This window comes from Leopardus geoffroyi, chromosome D1, assembly GCF_018350155.1.
Source record: "Leopardus geoffroyi isolate Oge1 chromosome D1, O.geoffroyi_Oge1_pat1.0, whole genome shotgun sequence".
NCBI lineage: Eukaryota > Metazoa > Chordata > Mammalia > Carnivora > Felidae > Leopardus > Leopardus geoffroyi.
Genome location: NC_059329.1, coordinates 55097264 through 55111382, shown reverse-complemented (window position 1 = coordinate 55111382; position 14119 = coordinate 55097264). Strand labels below are relative to the sequence as shown.

Below are 14119 nucleotides of genomic sequence, written 5' to 3'. Positions count from 1 at the left end.
CCCTTTACAGATGAGCAGACTGAGGTGTAGAGAAGCAAAGCGATCTGCCAAAGATATGTTCTTTGCGGCTGACTCCCCCGCCTGGGGACAGACGGTCAGCTGGCTCCCATAGCCAGGCAGGGATGAGCTGTAGATGATGAGTCTGAGTGCCCTGGGGCTGGAGGTTCATGGGCTCTGATCTGAGAAGTTAGCCCAGCCCTGGGCTGTGTGGGGTGTTCTTAGTGAAGAATGCCCTTATGCCCCCATTCCCCACTGACCAGGTCCCTTGTCTCCTGTTCCCCACTTTCCAACCTCAGACCAACTGTGGAGGGCGGGTGAGTGTGGCACAGAGCTGGCTCTGGCTGTCCGTACGTGCTTGGCCTGGCCGGTACCTCAGCCTGCGTCCCCACTCCACCCTATGTCTGCCTGCTTGGGCTCTTGCATGCAGTGGGGTGGTCAGCACGGTCAGGCTCTGCTGCTTCTGGCATGGGGCTGCTTGGAGGAAGAGCCTGGATGGCAGGGGAGCAACCTCCAGGGCCCAGAGAAGGGCACTAAATGACCAGTTCTCCTGACCCAGGGCAGGTAGAGCCAGAACTGGAACCCAGGTCTGGGCTGTGCAGCCCAGGGCTGCTTCACACAGCCATACCCGGCCCTGGTTGGGGCATTTCCCCTGAAATGGGGTGCTGGCAGCAGCACTTTCCCTGCATGGCTACCTTGGGCTGAGGCTTCTGGGGTGATGCACTAAGCCCTTGGTGGGAGGCGACAGGGGCCGGACTGTCACTTCCCGTTGGCGGTCACACCTTTCTTCAGCCTCTCCAGGCCCAGATGTCAATATATCCATCACCGATTATAGGCTGAGTCTGACCTTTTCAAGCTGGGATGGGGAGGGGCAAGTGGAGGGAGCAGTGATCCCTGGGCACCTTATTTCTGCCTGGTGGCTAGAGGCCCGGGCCATGTTGTCCCCTGTGTGGCAGGGCCCCGGCCTCACAGCAGGAAATCTTGTACACAGGTGGCCAGTTAGCGCACCGACAGAGGAGCCCAAGGAGAGAAAGGCCCGTAGTAGTTTGAAGTGCACCGGGCCCCTGCACCTGTGCTGGCCAGGATGGCTGGAGGTGTCCTGTCCCCCAGAACACAGGGGCCCCTCTGCCCTCGGGCAGTGCTATGGAGACTGGGGCCTACCCAGCCCCCAAACCACATCCCCCAGCCCCTTCAGCCTGTTATGATTTGGTTCCACTCCCCCTGGACCAACCTAGCCTCTGCTCCAGACTGCTCTGGTTTATGAATATTACTCCAAACCTTTGGGATACAGGGCTTGGAGGCAAAAGTGGGGACCATACTTTTGAGTACTTTGAGTAATACCTGCAGTGTGCTATGACTTCTAAAGTACACTACCTCCTAATCTTTATAAACAGTTACATTATGCCCATTTTACAGATAAAGATATGGAAAATGGGGACTTAGAGACGCTCCCTTTCTCCCCACTTGTTCCTCCCTTCATCAGATCTCACTGAGCACCTGCTCCAACCTAGACCCAATGTTAGTTTGACAGCCCCACTCTCAGCTCCTAGAGACGCTGGATTCTGACCCCAGGTCCTGTGACTCCAAAGTCAGGGCTGTCCCTTCCGGAGGAATGGAGCAGGGCAGAGCCTGAGAACTTTCTAGAGTCAGAGCCTCCCTCGCGGGAAGTGGTGAGTTCTTCGTCCCTTTTTGCCCGCAGACGTACACAGGCTCCATTCTAGTGGCTGTGAACCCCTACCAGCTGCTCTCCATCTACTCACCAGAGCACATCCGCCAGTACACCAACAAGAAGATTGGGGAGATGCCCCCCCACATCTTTGCCATTGCTGATAATTGCTACTTCAACATGAAACGCAACAGCCGTGACCAGTGCTGTATCATCAGGTGGGTAGCCCGGCACCAGACTGGAGCTCCAACTTTGTGCTCCTGCTAGTGCCTCGTGGAGAACCACCTCCCCTTTCTCAGGCCTTATATCTCTATTAATGCTGCCAAAGTTCTTGTTAGCATTTGAGGCCTACCTTGTTCATTACTGGGTTCTGTTAAGTTATAGTCAGGTGAAATTTTAGGTTCCTATTCTCTCCTGGGCAAAGGGTAATAGGACAGAGCATCGGTCTAGCATCAACATATGCCATGCTCTATGGCAAGTATAGATGGAGGGGTGTCTGTGTCTAAATAAAGGGGAAGGAAAGTACCTCTGGCTGTGGCAGAGCGCTGAGCTGCTGTAGCCTGTCCCCATCCCTGAAAGGTCCATATCGTCAGCCTATTTTACAGATTGGGTAGGGGGAGGCGCGGGTGGGGGAAGCGGCTTGGGCCAAAGCCCCGTAGGGAGAGGGCCAGTGCGGGCTGTGACGGGTCCTACCCCTCTCTGGGTCTCCCCTGCAGTGGGGAGTCTGGGGCAGGGAAGACGGAGAGCACAAAGCTGATCCTGCAGTTCCTGGCGGCCGTCAGCGGGCAGCACTCGTGGATCGAGCAGCAGGTGCTGGAAGCCACCCCCATCCTGGAAGGTAGGGCCAGGGCTCTCAGAGTGGGGCTGGGTGGCTGGGTGGGTGCTGACCTTGCCCATGACCCTCTCCCCACCCCGAAGCCTTTGGGAACGCCAAGACCATCCGCAACGACAACTCAAGCCGCTTTGGGAAGTACATCGATATCCACTTCAACAAGCGAGGTGCCATCGAGGGTGCCAAGATCGAGCAGTACCTGCTGGAAAAGTCACGTGTCTGTCGTCAGGTGGGCCCGAGCCCGGGGCAGAGCTGACCCGCACAGGACCCCCGGCCTCAGGGGCGGGGGGGGGGGTGGGGGGGTACGTGTAGTCTGGATCGTCCCTATGCTGCTGCCGGCTTGTCTCAGGGCCTGAATTCCTGCCATGAAACCTACCCGTAGGGGCTTTTTTGTGGAAGTCATTTGTTAAAACAGTAAACCATGTCTCAGTCTTGACTGTCTGGTTTCTGATGCCTCTTCCTGCCCCTGCCCCCCAACACCTTGCACCCCATGTTCAGGCTCCCGATGAAAGAAATTACCACGTGTTCTACTGCATGCTGGAGGGCATGAGTGCGGATCAGAAGAAGAAGCTGGGCCTGGGCCAGGCCACAGACTATAACTACTTGGCTATGGTGAGGCTTGGGCAGGGCACCAGGGAGGGAGACACCTGTCCCAGCGAGGTCGGGGGCAGTCCACTCGGCCGCTCCCCAGCTCCAGGCCTGGCGGGCAGGATCCCCCGTGTGGACTTTCCCCTTGTCCCCTGACTGCCCCAGGCAACTCTGGGCTTGTATGTGCCATAAGGCCTGTCCCGACCTTGGGCGTTTTCCCAGCTGCACGTGCATCTAGATGAATCGTCATCACAGATCTACACGTTCCTAAATATGCATAGGCCTCCTAGACCCGGGGACGCATAGACACACACGCCCACGTGTACGCGTGCACAGACCTGCCTGCACACACGTGCTATTAGTTCAGCCTTCGAGGATGTGAAGACCGAGATCTCTGCCAGGACCCCCAAGACTATAGGGCACAGGCTGTTGCAGCGTCAGCCTCGCTGGTCACAGAGCCTGGTGCCAGCCTCTTGCTGCTGGCTGGCCACCAGCGAGAAGTGGGCCCCAGGACCGTGGCTGCCACCCAGCATTGGTTGGAGGGTGTGTGTGTGTGTGTACAAACAGGCTCGGGGGGTACCAGCTTCCTTAGCCCTGGGGAGAACCCATGGCTGGGCTGGGCTGGGCCAGGCCGCATGGATGCAAATGAGGGACGTGGGACAACAAAGGAGTGTGTGTGCTATAGGTGTGACAGGCCTTCCCAGACACTTCCTGGAGCTGGATAAGAAGCTACGTGTGCACACACGTGTCTCGTGGGCACACGTCATGAGGCAGAGTTCCGTCAGTGCCCAGCATCCTAGATTGGCTCGGCCTGGCAGAGGGGGCCCTGCATCCCAGGTACTGCCTCTCTAGGGGTCCCTACGGCCTTGCTGATGCCCTCCTGCACCCCACTCTCCCACCCCTCCCACCAGGGTAACTGCATAACCTGCGAGGGCCGGGAGGACAGCCAGGAGTACGCCAACATCCGCTCAGCAATGAAGGTGCTCATGTTCACAGACACTGAGAACTGGGAGATCTCGAAGCTCCTGGCTTCCATCCTGCACCTGGGCAACCTGCAGTATGAGGGTGAGGGGCCCGGATGGTGCACCCCCACCCCACTTCACCCCACCCCTTCACGGAGTCCAAAGGCAGCTCAGCACCTAGCCACCTGTGGCTCTTAGCCCCACCTGTGGGGGATTGTGGCTCAGTTTCCGTCCCAGCAGGTACAAACCCTGCTTCATAGGAGCCAGGGCTGCCACTGAGCCCTCTGGGCATCTAGGGTGGAGGAGTACGAGGGGAGAGGGGCATGACTGTCAGTGTCTCCACTTGGATGCCAGGCATGATGCCAGGTGCTGGGCATGCACAGTTCCTGCCCTCAGGGTGCCTATAGCTCATGATGAGAACATACATTGACCCAGAGAAGCACTTGATCGCAGTGCTGATGGCCTCTGTGGACAAAGCAGGACCCCTGACAGCCTGGCCCTCCTAGCCTGCCCTTTTCCCCCATGCCTGCCCTCCCTCTCCTGACCCTGCGCCCCCTTGCTGCCGACAGCCCGCACGTTTGAAAACCTGGATGCCTGTGAGGTCCTCTTCTCCCCATCCCTGGCTACAGCTGCGTCCCTGCTTGAGGTCAGTGTCCAGCCTGCTGTCCCCAGGGCTGCTTCTGTTTCTCTCAGAGGGACAGTTTTGACTCCGGTTCAGGGGGCTGGGGATGTGGGAACCTGGAAGCTGGGGCCGTCTGCTTTGGAGAATTCTGGAAGTTCAATGTGGAGAACCAACTGTGGGTAGGTAGGATCTGTGCTGGGCATGGGTCTCAGAGGGGGAGTGGAGCCCAGCACCCAGGAGCCTTGCTGCCCTAGCCCCACTGCTCCTGGGGATGATGTAGGGCGCAGGGGATCTGGGGTGAGCCGGCCCGTTGGTGTTTTAGCAAAGGCTTACTAGGCTCTGCCCTGGGTTTGAAAACTGGGATGAATAAAGCCAGGGTCTGCCCCAGTCCTAAGAGGGCCAGGTAACATGCTAAGGCTGTCAAGGAGAGAGCAGTCCTTCTGGGTAGTGTTTGGGTGGGGTTTGACATTTGGGGGGGATCTGGCTGTGGGGAAGGCGTTCTCACTGGAGGAAATGGTTTGAGCAAGGCCTGGTTGGACAGGGGGAGGGGAGTTCTCCGGTGTGGGGGGAGGGAGGGATGGGCTGCGGGTGGCTGGCTGAGTGCCTGGATGCTGCCCTGCCAGGTGAACCCCCCAGACCTGATGAACTGTCTGACCAGCCGCACCCTCATCACCCGCGGGGAGACGGTGTCCACCCCGCTCAGCAGGGAGCAGGCGCTGGATGTACGAGATGCCTTCGTCAAGGTGGGCCGTTTGTGGAGTGGCACTGGCTCACTCCACCTCTTGGGGTGTTAGGTTGTTGATATGGGCGGGAGGGGATTAGTCCAAGGAGTTAGAAGGACATCTGGGCCTGGACCCCTACCTGCTCTTGGGTTTGCGTCCTGCCCACTGGCTTTCTGGGGCGGGGGGGGGGGGGGCTAAGCAAGAGTCTGCCTTCTCTTGAGCTCTGTTCATCCTACAAGGAGCTGTTATGCTCCTTAGGAGCCCTGCCAGCCCTGGTCTCCTCAGGTCCTCCACCCCTGGCCTGCTCTGCTCTCCAGCCCCATGGGGCCTCATACTGGGTCATATTCTTTGGGTACTTGGTCTGCTGTGCTATTCCCAGCCCAGAGAATACCCTCTCTGGTCTCTCTAAGGAAGACACTGAAGATGGACCAGGTCAGGTGGAGAGGGCCCCCAGTCCTTTCCATTTCCACAGTCCAGATTGCCACCCCCCCCCCCAACCACCTCACACCAGGTTTGGTGCTGTTAGGGAGACAGAGATGGATGGGGATACAGGAGCCCAAATGAGGGCTTCTTCCCAAACTTCGAGGTTAGGAAGGCTTGACAGAGCTTTGACAAGGAGAAGGAATTGTTCTAGCAGTAAAGGGTGATCCAAGGCAAAGGGAAAAGCTTGAGTAAAGGCTAGGGGGTTTCAAATAGCGCAGAAGGGGCTGAGTGAGGCCATGACGGCCCGGGATCTTCTTGGGAGGGCATGCTGGGCACAGCGGCTGACACAGCCCCCTCACAGGGCATCTACGGGCGGCTCTTTGTGTGGATAGTGGACAAGATCAATGCAGCAATTTACAAGCCCCCCTCCCAGGAAGTGAAGAGCTCTCGCCGGTCCATCGGCCTCCTGGACATCTTTGGGTTCGAGAACTTTGCTGTGAACAGGTACCACAAGGGGCTCTGCTCTGTGGGAATTTTCCTTCACAACATGGACGTAACAGGTGTCACATCTCTGCCTTTAAACCTGAATCTCATCAGCCGACTTCCCACCTCCCCTGATGGCTTTGGATCCCTCTTCACGCCCCTCTCTGCCCGCCCCCACCCAGTGCCTTGGCTCTTCCTCTCCCAGGTGCTCTTCCAGGGATTTGGTGCCCACCTGGTAGCCCTCTCTTCTGACTCAGTGTCCCCTTCTCCACCTCCGGGATGGGGGGGGGGGGCGGGTCTTGACAATGGCGCCCACCTCAGAGGCTGGAGAGCCCGTGATGGGAGCACCGCGTGGCCAAGGGTGTGCTGTACATGGGGCCCAGGCCAGGCCAGCGCCTCACCCGTGCCCTGTGCACCCTGCAGCTTCGAGCAGCTCTGCATCAACTTCGCCAACGAGCACCTGCAGCAGTTCTTTGTGAGGCACGTGTTCAAGCTGGAGCAGGAGGAGTACGACCTGGAGAGCATCGACTGGCTGCACATCGAGTTCACTGACAACCAGGACGCTCTGGACATGATCGCCAACAAGCCCATGAACATCATCTCCCTCATCGACGAGGAGAGCAAGTTCCCCAAGGTGGGCCTGCCCTTGTTGGAGCCCGTGCAAAACATCCCCTCACACTCTGAGCCTCCACTTTCCTCCTCTGCGAAATGGGACTGATGACCCATGCCTCTCAGGGTGCCTCTGAGGCCGATTCAGGTGCATTTGTCTGACATCTGGGGATCACCTACGGTCCACAGGGTCCTGGACCAAACAATGATGATTTAAGCTAATAGCTGGTACAGAATAGGTGCCCCACACATGGAATGTGTCTCGGGGCAGGGGCGGGTACTGCTCCCAAGACTTTCATTGTGGGAAATAGATCTTCTACACTGGACTGTAGTTCCAATCCACCCACTTAACAGATAGGGAAATGGAGGCCCAGAGAGTTCCTGTGTGGGGTACAGGGAGCTCCTGAGAAAGACAGAAGAGGGGGTGCAAAGGCCTGGGGCGGCAAAGGCAGAAGGACCTGGGAGAGGGAGGGGTGGGGGGGAGGGGGCTGACCACGGCGCTCGGTTCCCACAGGGCACGGACACCACCATGTTGCATAAGTTGAACTCCCAGCACAAGCTGAACTCGAACTACATCCCCCCCAAGAACAACCATGAGACTCAGTTTGGAATCAACCACTTTGCAGGCGTCGTCTACTATGAGAGCCAAGGTACAAGCGGGCTGTCTGGGGCTGGGGTCTCCTCTCCTGTGCCCTCTCTGACCCTCCCCTTCTCCTGCCCAGAACGGGGGTGGGAATACAGAGAGGGAAGGGGCCTTAGGAAACACTGGGCCCAGTGCTCTTCCTTTCTTACAGAGATTTTAATCAATTGTGGTGAAGTATATGAAATGTACCATGTTAACAATTTTTAAGGCTAAAATTCAGTGGCATTAAGTACATTCACGATCTCGTGCAGCCATCACCCATATCCATTTCCAGAGCCTGTTCATCACCCCAAATAAGTGCTGATTAAACAATAACTCCCCATTCTCCCCAGCCCCGGTTACCTCTATTCTGTGTCTATATCATATGTATATCATATCTATATCATATCTATGTGTCTGACTCTGACCTCCTATAAGTGAAATCGTACAGTATTTACCCTTTTGTGTCTGGCTTATTTCTCTCAGCATGTCCTTAAGTTTCATCCATGTTGTATCATGTGTCAGAATTTCCTTCCTTTTCAATGGCTGAATGATATTTCTGTGTGTGTGTGTGTGTGTGTGTGTGTGTGTGTGTGTGTGTGTGTGTGTGTATTCATCCATCTCTTGATGCACATTTGGGTTGCTGCCACCTTTTGGCTATCGTGAATAGTGCTGCCACCAACACGGGTGTACAAGTATCTGAGTCCCTGCTTTCAATTCTTTCGGGTGGGCTTCGTGCTCCTTTGTACAGATGGGAAAGCTGAGGCTCAGAAGGGAAAGTTAACGGTCTTTCCTGACATGGCCCATGAGGTGCAAATCTGGGCCTGGAACCAGCCCTGTTATTCACCCAAACTCTCAGCAACACGACTAAGGGTAAGCTTTGAAGGGGATACATCCTCCCTGCTGCTGGGACATGCAGTTGGGTTCATTTTAAAGCTAGAGGTGAAGAAGAGAGTCAGGTTCACCCCACTTGGAATCGCAGATTGCCCTTGAAGCTCCACCCCTACCGTCCTGGTCTAGAGGACCGCGTCCTTGGATGGACGTCGGCTGTGGTGTGTGTCTCAAAGGGTCCCATGTGCAGTCTCAGGCCAGTGAAAATCGAAACAAGCAAGCAAAGAGCTATTGGTTTCATACTTCCTTGTTTTTTTATTTAAAAAAATTTTTTTAAATTTTTTTATTTTAGAGAGTGAGCATGAGAGAGTCAGGGAGGAGCAGAGGGAGAGGGAAAGAATCCCAAGCAGGCTCTACACTCAGCACAGAGCCTGACGTGGGGCTCAATAGCATGATCCTGGGATCATGACCTGAGCTGAAATCAAGAGTCAGACGCTCAACCGACTGAGCCCCCAGGCACCCCTCATATATACTGATGTGTACTGACAAGTATACCAGTGAGCCAGACTGAAGGGATGGAATCTGAAGGCTCCCAGCCCTCCTTCAACTATTGGACTGTGAGATCCAACCCTGCTGTTAAAAAGGAGGTCAACGCTATGTCTGAAGGACGTTTGGGAAAACAAATGTGTCTGTTGTTAGGAGTAGTAGAGGATTGTGTGTGTGGTTTTTTTTTAAATGTTTATTTTTGAGACAGAGAGAGACAGACAAACTGAGAGCAAGCTGGGGAGGGGAAGAGAGCGAGAGGGAGACACAGAATCCGAAGTAGGCTCCAGGCTCTGAGCTGTCAGCACAGAGCCGGATGCGGGGTTTGAACTCGTGAAGCATGAGATCGTGACCTGAGCTGGAGTCAGATGCTTAACCGACAGAGCCACCCAGGCACCCTGAGGATTGTATTTTTCAGTTCAGTTCAACCTATATTCACTGAGATCTATTATGTGTCAGACTTCATGCTTTTGCTGAGAATACAGATGAGAATATTGAGTGGACTCTGCACAAAGTTATAAAATTAGAACTAAAATTATAAACTAATTAAACTAAATATACATTATATTTATAATTATATTTATAAATATAAATTATAAACTAAATATAAAATTAAATATAAAATTAATTTAATTAAATTAAATATAAAAATATAAATTAAATTACATTAAATATAAAATTAAAATTATCTACTTCATGGATTTAAAAACTGAGGCACAGAGGGGGAAATGACTTGCCTAAAGTCACTAACCAGTTTTGAGCTGCTTTAAACAATTCTGCCAGCGTTTCCTGGTTCGCAAAGTACTGTTTTAATTCAGCGTTTCATTTATGAAGCAGATGGTATTAGGTGATCTGAAGCCAAGCAAGAGCTTATGGGTATCCTCATTCCCTTCTGACAAATGAGGAGGCTGAGGTCCGGAAGGGGACCATCCTAGGGCCCCAGAGTGAGTCTGAGACGTTCCATTAGAACCCGCAATTCCATCCCAACTCCAAAACCCACCCTTCCTCTGCTGAGTGCCTCCTGGGACACCCCCCTCCCCAGACACTAGGCGGGCCTCCCTGCACTGCACTGGGTCTCTGTGCTGTCGGCAAGCCAGGGCGGCCTGAGTCCCACAGGGTGAGGGTCCTGCTTCTCTGCAGTGTTCTTCCTCGCCAGGCAGGCATCCCCAACCCTTGGGCACTCCATCTTCCACCCCGCCCTATCAAGCCCCCTCTCCCAACCCCCGCCATTAACCAGTTCCTTAACTCAGTCCCTGGGACTAGCAGCCCTCTTGGGGATCTGTATGGTGGAGAGGAGCCTCCCCGGGCTGGTGCCAGGAGTCCCACGTTCAAGTCTTAACTCCGCTCATGGCTTGCTGTGTGGTGTTAGATAACTAGCTCAGCTTCTCTGAGCATTGGTTTCCACCCTTGTGGGGTGGGGAAGACAATCCCTGCCCACCCCACAAATACAGGGGGGGTTGTGAGCATCAGTGCTGTGAGGACCCTTGGTAAAACAGAGTGCACTGGGCAAATTCAAGGTATTTTAAATTCCTGTACTATTAGCTGGAACTAGATCAGCACGTGTTCTCTTCCAGGTGACACGCTGTAATTAACAAGGGCTTTTGATACTTTCATTCAAAAGACTAAGGCTGGCGTTGTGGGCACTGGGTGGTTCACTGGGGAAGGCATCCCTGCCCGACCTGGGGGCCGAGGTCTCCTGCCCTTCTCTTTGAACAGATCTGGCAGAGGGGGCTGTGTGGTGAGGGAGAGAGAGGTCTGGCTCTGCCCCTCGCTTTCTCTGTGATGTCGGGCAGGCCACTGCCCTCTCCAGGCTCTGGTGTGGCCCACCGGAAAATGGACGTGGTTGAACTCAGTGAAGTTTGAGGGTCTTCCTGGCTCAGACGGTGAGGATTTGGGGAGGCGCTGAGGCTTGTCAGGAAGAGGCTGCTGGAGTGCTCGAGGTGTGACTGCTTCTTGCCCCTGCCCAGGCTTCCTGGAGAAGAACCGGGACACACTGCATGGAGACATCATCCAGCTGGTCCACTCCTCCAGAAACAAGTTCATCAAGCAGATCTTCCAGGCCGATGTCGCCATGGTAACGTCGGGGCGGGGTCTCTGTTGGGCAGGAAGGGCCCCTCCTACCCCTTCCCGGGGAAGCTAGGCCTGTACCTCGGCCCACCCTTGTGCAAGTTTTTCCCCTGTGCACCTTTGGCCACAGAGAGGGGACAGGGCTTTGCTGTGGTTCCAGGAGAAACCCGGGGCCTCCACTATCCTCCTATCTGGTCCTCCTGCTATACCAACTCAGGGGAGGGCACAAGGCCCAGAGAAGGATGACATGAGAGGTCACAGAGCAGAGCCTGATCAGGACACGGTTTACTGGGCAGGTGCCCCAAACTGGATGCCCAGCAGCTCACAGGGAGCCTGGGGGGAGGGAGCACATCTAGCCTCAAGGACAAGGATGGATGCGGGTATTCAGAGAAACCAACACAAAGGGTCTGTGTGCCCCAGCCCTGGGCCCCACGCAGGGGTGCAGAATTTCCCACCCTCGGCATTTCCTTTGTCCCTAGAGTGCTGTTTCCTGCAGGAGGGTATGCCTTTTTATTTCACATTTTCTTCCTGTCCCATGGCTTCCTGAAGGGCACACAGAGGGACTCACGGGGAGGGCAGAGCCGCTGCCCCCTCGGTGCCTGTCCAGGCGCCTGCCCTGCCCCGGCCCCAGGGGCCCAGACCTCTGCCTCGAGGGGCCTCCTTTCTCCTTGGTGGATGTTGCTCTGTTTGCTGACCCACCACGTTCTCCTTGCTCCCTGCTCCCTCTCGCCCTGCACTGTGGTTCCTGTTATAGTTTCTCTGTGGTTATTCATCGGGCACTCTTCGCCAGTCAGCAGCTTCTGTGAAGGTAAAAGACCCCTGTCTGGGGCCAGTGGATGGCGGGCAAGGCCTCAGCAGCCCCTGGGGCTGGGCTGTGTCCTTGGCCCCCGTGGCACTGAGGTTTTGGGGAAAGGGCCGGCTTTTTCTTATTTTCTTTCTTTCTTCTTCTTCTTCTTTTTTTTTTTTTTGAGTGTGTTTTTATTTTTTGTGGAGTGGTTTGTGGAGTGGTTTTGCTTTTTTGTTGTTTGAGTTGTGTGAACTGTGGCCATCTCAGTTTCTTAAAGGAGGAAACTGATTCCTAGAAAAAGAGACAGGGCTTGCCCAGCATGCCCCGTGAACCAGGGGCAGAGCCAGGACTCGAACCCAGGTCTCCCACGTCTTCTGTCCCCCCCCCCCCCCCCCCCGAGTCTCTTCGGGGTATCCAGGTCTGCTTCTTCCCCCGGGCTCTGCCAAGTGCTTCTGTGTCCACGACTTGGTCAGATCCCTCAGTAGCCCTGCAGGACAGGAGGGGCAGGTGGTATTTTCTGCATTATGCAGACGGGGGACTGAAGCTCAGAGATGAGGGGTGACTCACCCCAAGTCACAGTATCCTGTGGAGCTGGGACTAACGTCATCACCCCAGACCTTCTCAGGCCCTGGAACAGCATCCCTGGGGTGTCCTGACCACTGGCTTCGGATTGTGGCTCCTAAGGTGCTTTAGAGGTCCCAGGGGTGTGGGGTACCCGTTAGCAACAGCGTGGCTTTGCAGTCCCCTTGCCTCTCTTTCCCCTCTTCTCAACCCTCAATTTCCTCTCTGCCTAGTACCGATGTCCTCCCGCACTTGGTCTTAATGCTGAGTCTCTCCTCCTTCCTGCATGTCTGGCATCCCCCTACTGCCGACTGCCTCGTAGAGTTCCAAAACAGTTCGCAAAAGCCACAGCAGTGGAGGAGGGCGTCTGGCATATCAGGAGCAGGGGGTGTGACTGGACAGTGGCCTCTGTCCTCTGCCCGTGGGTTGGCCCCGGGACCCTCCCCTCCCAGCCAACACTGTGGCCCAGCTGCTGACAGGGCGAGTGTGGGGCCCCCGCCAGAGTGGGGACCCTAGGCACCGGAAGCTTTTCTGCACTTGGCCATCCCCACCCCGAGGCCTACGTGTCACAGGGTGGCAGAGTTGATGGGATAGCTGTGGCACTGGGCTCTTCCCACTCTCTCCTCCTCCCCGCTGGTCCCCAGCCTACCCCTGCCAGGCCCAGCCTTTCCTCCTGGTCGTAGGCAGTCCTGCAGGACCACTGAACTTCGTCTCCTACCTCCGCTCCTCTCTTTCCAAAGCACCTGGAAGCATTTATCTGGGAGCCTCTCCACAAACTTTCCTGTTCTGGGACTTCTTCCCCTGGACCTGGGGACTAGAACCCACTTGTTGAGGAACTGTGGGGAGGCCCAAGAGAAAGACCCTGGGGCCTCTGGAAATGGCACACTCTTGAGGGAGTTTTGGAGCACAGAGTTAGAACACAGCAGTGACAAATTTGATCTTGATTGTATAGTCTTTTCTGGGCCAGGCTGGGAGCTACCCACTTACACATCCCACCTCATTCACTCCCCACAGCAGCCCTGGCAGCAGTTGCTATGGTCCCCCCGTTGCAGGTAGAGAAGCTGGGGCCCAGAGAGGCCAAGGTGTTTGCTCAAGGTCACACAGTTTGTGACACCCAGGAATATGACCCAGGTCTGTCTCGGGGAGGTGTGGGAACTTGTCCAAAATCGCACACAAGAGCTAACGGGAAGCTTTTTTTTTTATTTCTTTATTATTATTGTTATTTTTAAAATTTTTAATGGAGAGCTTTTCAAGCCCTTTGCTCTTTGTCACTGCACAATGCTGTCTCTGTGAGCATTGCCCCTCAGAAAGAAAATACGTTTTGTCATTGCTGGAGACATGATAGATCTGCAATAAGGGACCCGGAAATCAGTCTGGTGGGGTGTGAAGTATCCAGTCACAGTTTATCGATGACTATGCTTTTCTCAGGGTAGAAGCCCACACCACCTCCTTCCGGTGATCCGAACATGCGTCCTGTGCCTGTCTCCAACCCCCCAATTTCCATCCTTTGACTCCTGTGTCTGCCTCCCCAAGTGGCCCTGGGCAGCCCCACCCCTGCCTTTGCTGCTGGAGGGACCAGCTGAGCCTTGAGGACCACGATTCTCCTAGGGCATCGTGCACCCTGATTAATGTCTAACCCCAGTCACACATCCCCAGGCCCTGAGTCCACAGGACGCTTATTCACTCTTTACGCAGGTGGCTTCTCCCGCCTGCGTCTCCCCAGTCTTGCTCACGTCGTGCTCCGGCGTCTGCCCCTCGGATCCCCTCTGTGGAGTCATTTAACACTGAGCTGTGGACTCTCCAC

General features: G+C 55.4%; 1 protein-coding gene across 4 annotated transcripts in view; it reads left to right on the top strand.

Annotated features, from left to right (window-relative positions):
* MYO7A (myosin VIIA) overlaps window positions 1–14119 on the top strand; it is an 84568-nt gene that overhangs the window by 30172 nt on the left and 40277 nt on the right. For 3 of the 4 annotated variants that reach the window (XM_045483892.1, XM_045483889.1, XM_045483891.1), the window contains 11 exons: window positions 1697–1881; window positions 2380–2501; window positions 2582–2724; window positions 2994–3107; window positions 3995–4148; window positions 4615–4691; window positions 5291–5410; window positions 6174–6316; window positions 6719–6929; window positions 7419–7554; window positions 10868–10974. In XM_045483892.1, coding sequence (XP_045339848.1) covers window positions 1697–1881; window positions 2380–2501; window positions 2582–2724; window positions 2994–3107; window positions 3995–4148; window positions 4615–4691; window positions 5291–5410; window positions 6174–6316; window positions 6719–6929; window positions 7419–7554; window positions 10868–10974 — 1512 coding nt within the window. Of the gene's footprint in view, window positions 1–296; window positions 315–1696; window positions 1882–2379; window positions 2502–2581; window positions 2725–2993; window positions 3108–3994; window positions 4149–4614; window positions 4692–5290; window positions 5411–6173; window positions 6317–6718; window positions 6930–7418; window positions 7555–10867; window positions 10975–14119 lie in introns of all 4 variants that reach the window. The other variant, XM_045483890.1, reaches the window with a different exon arrangement.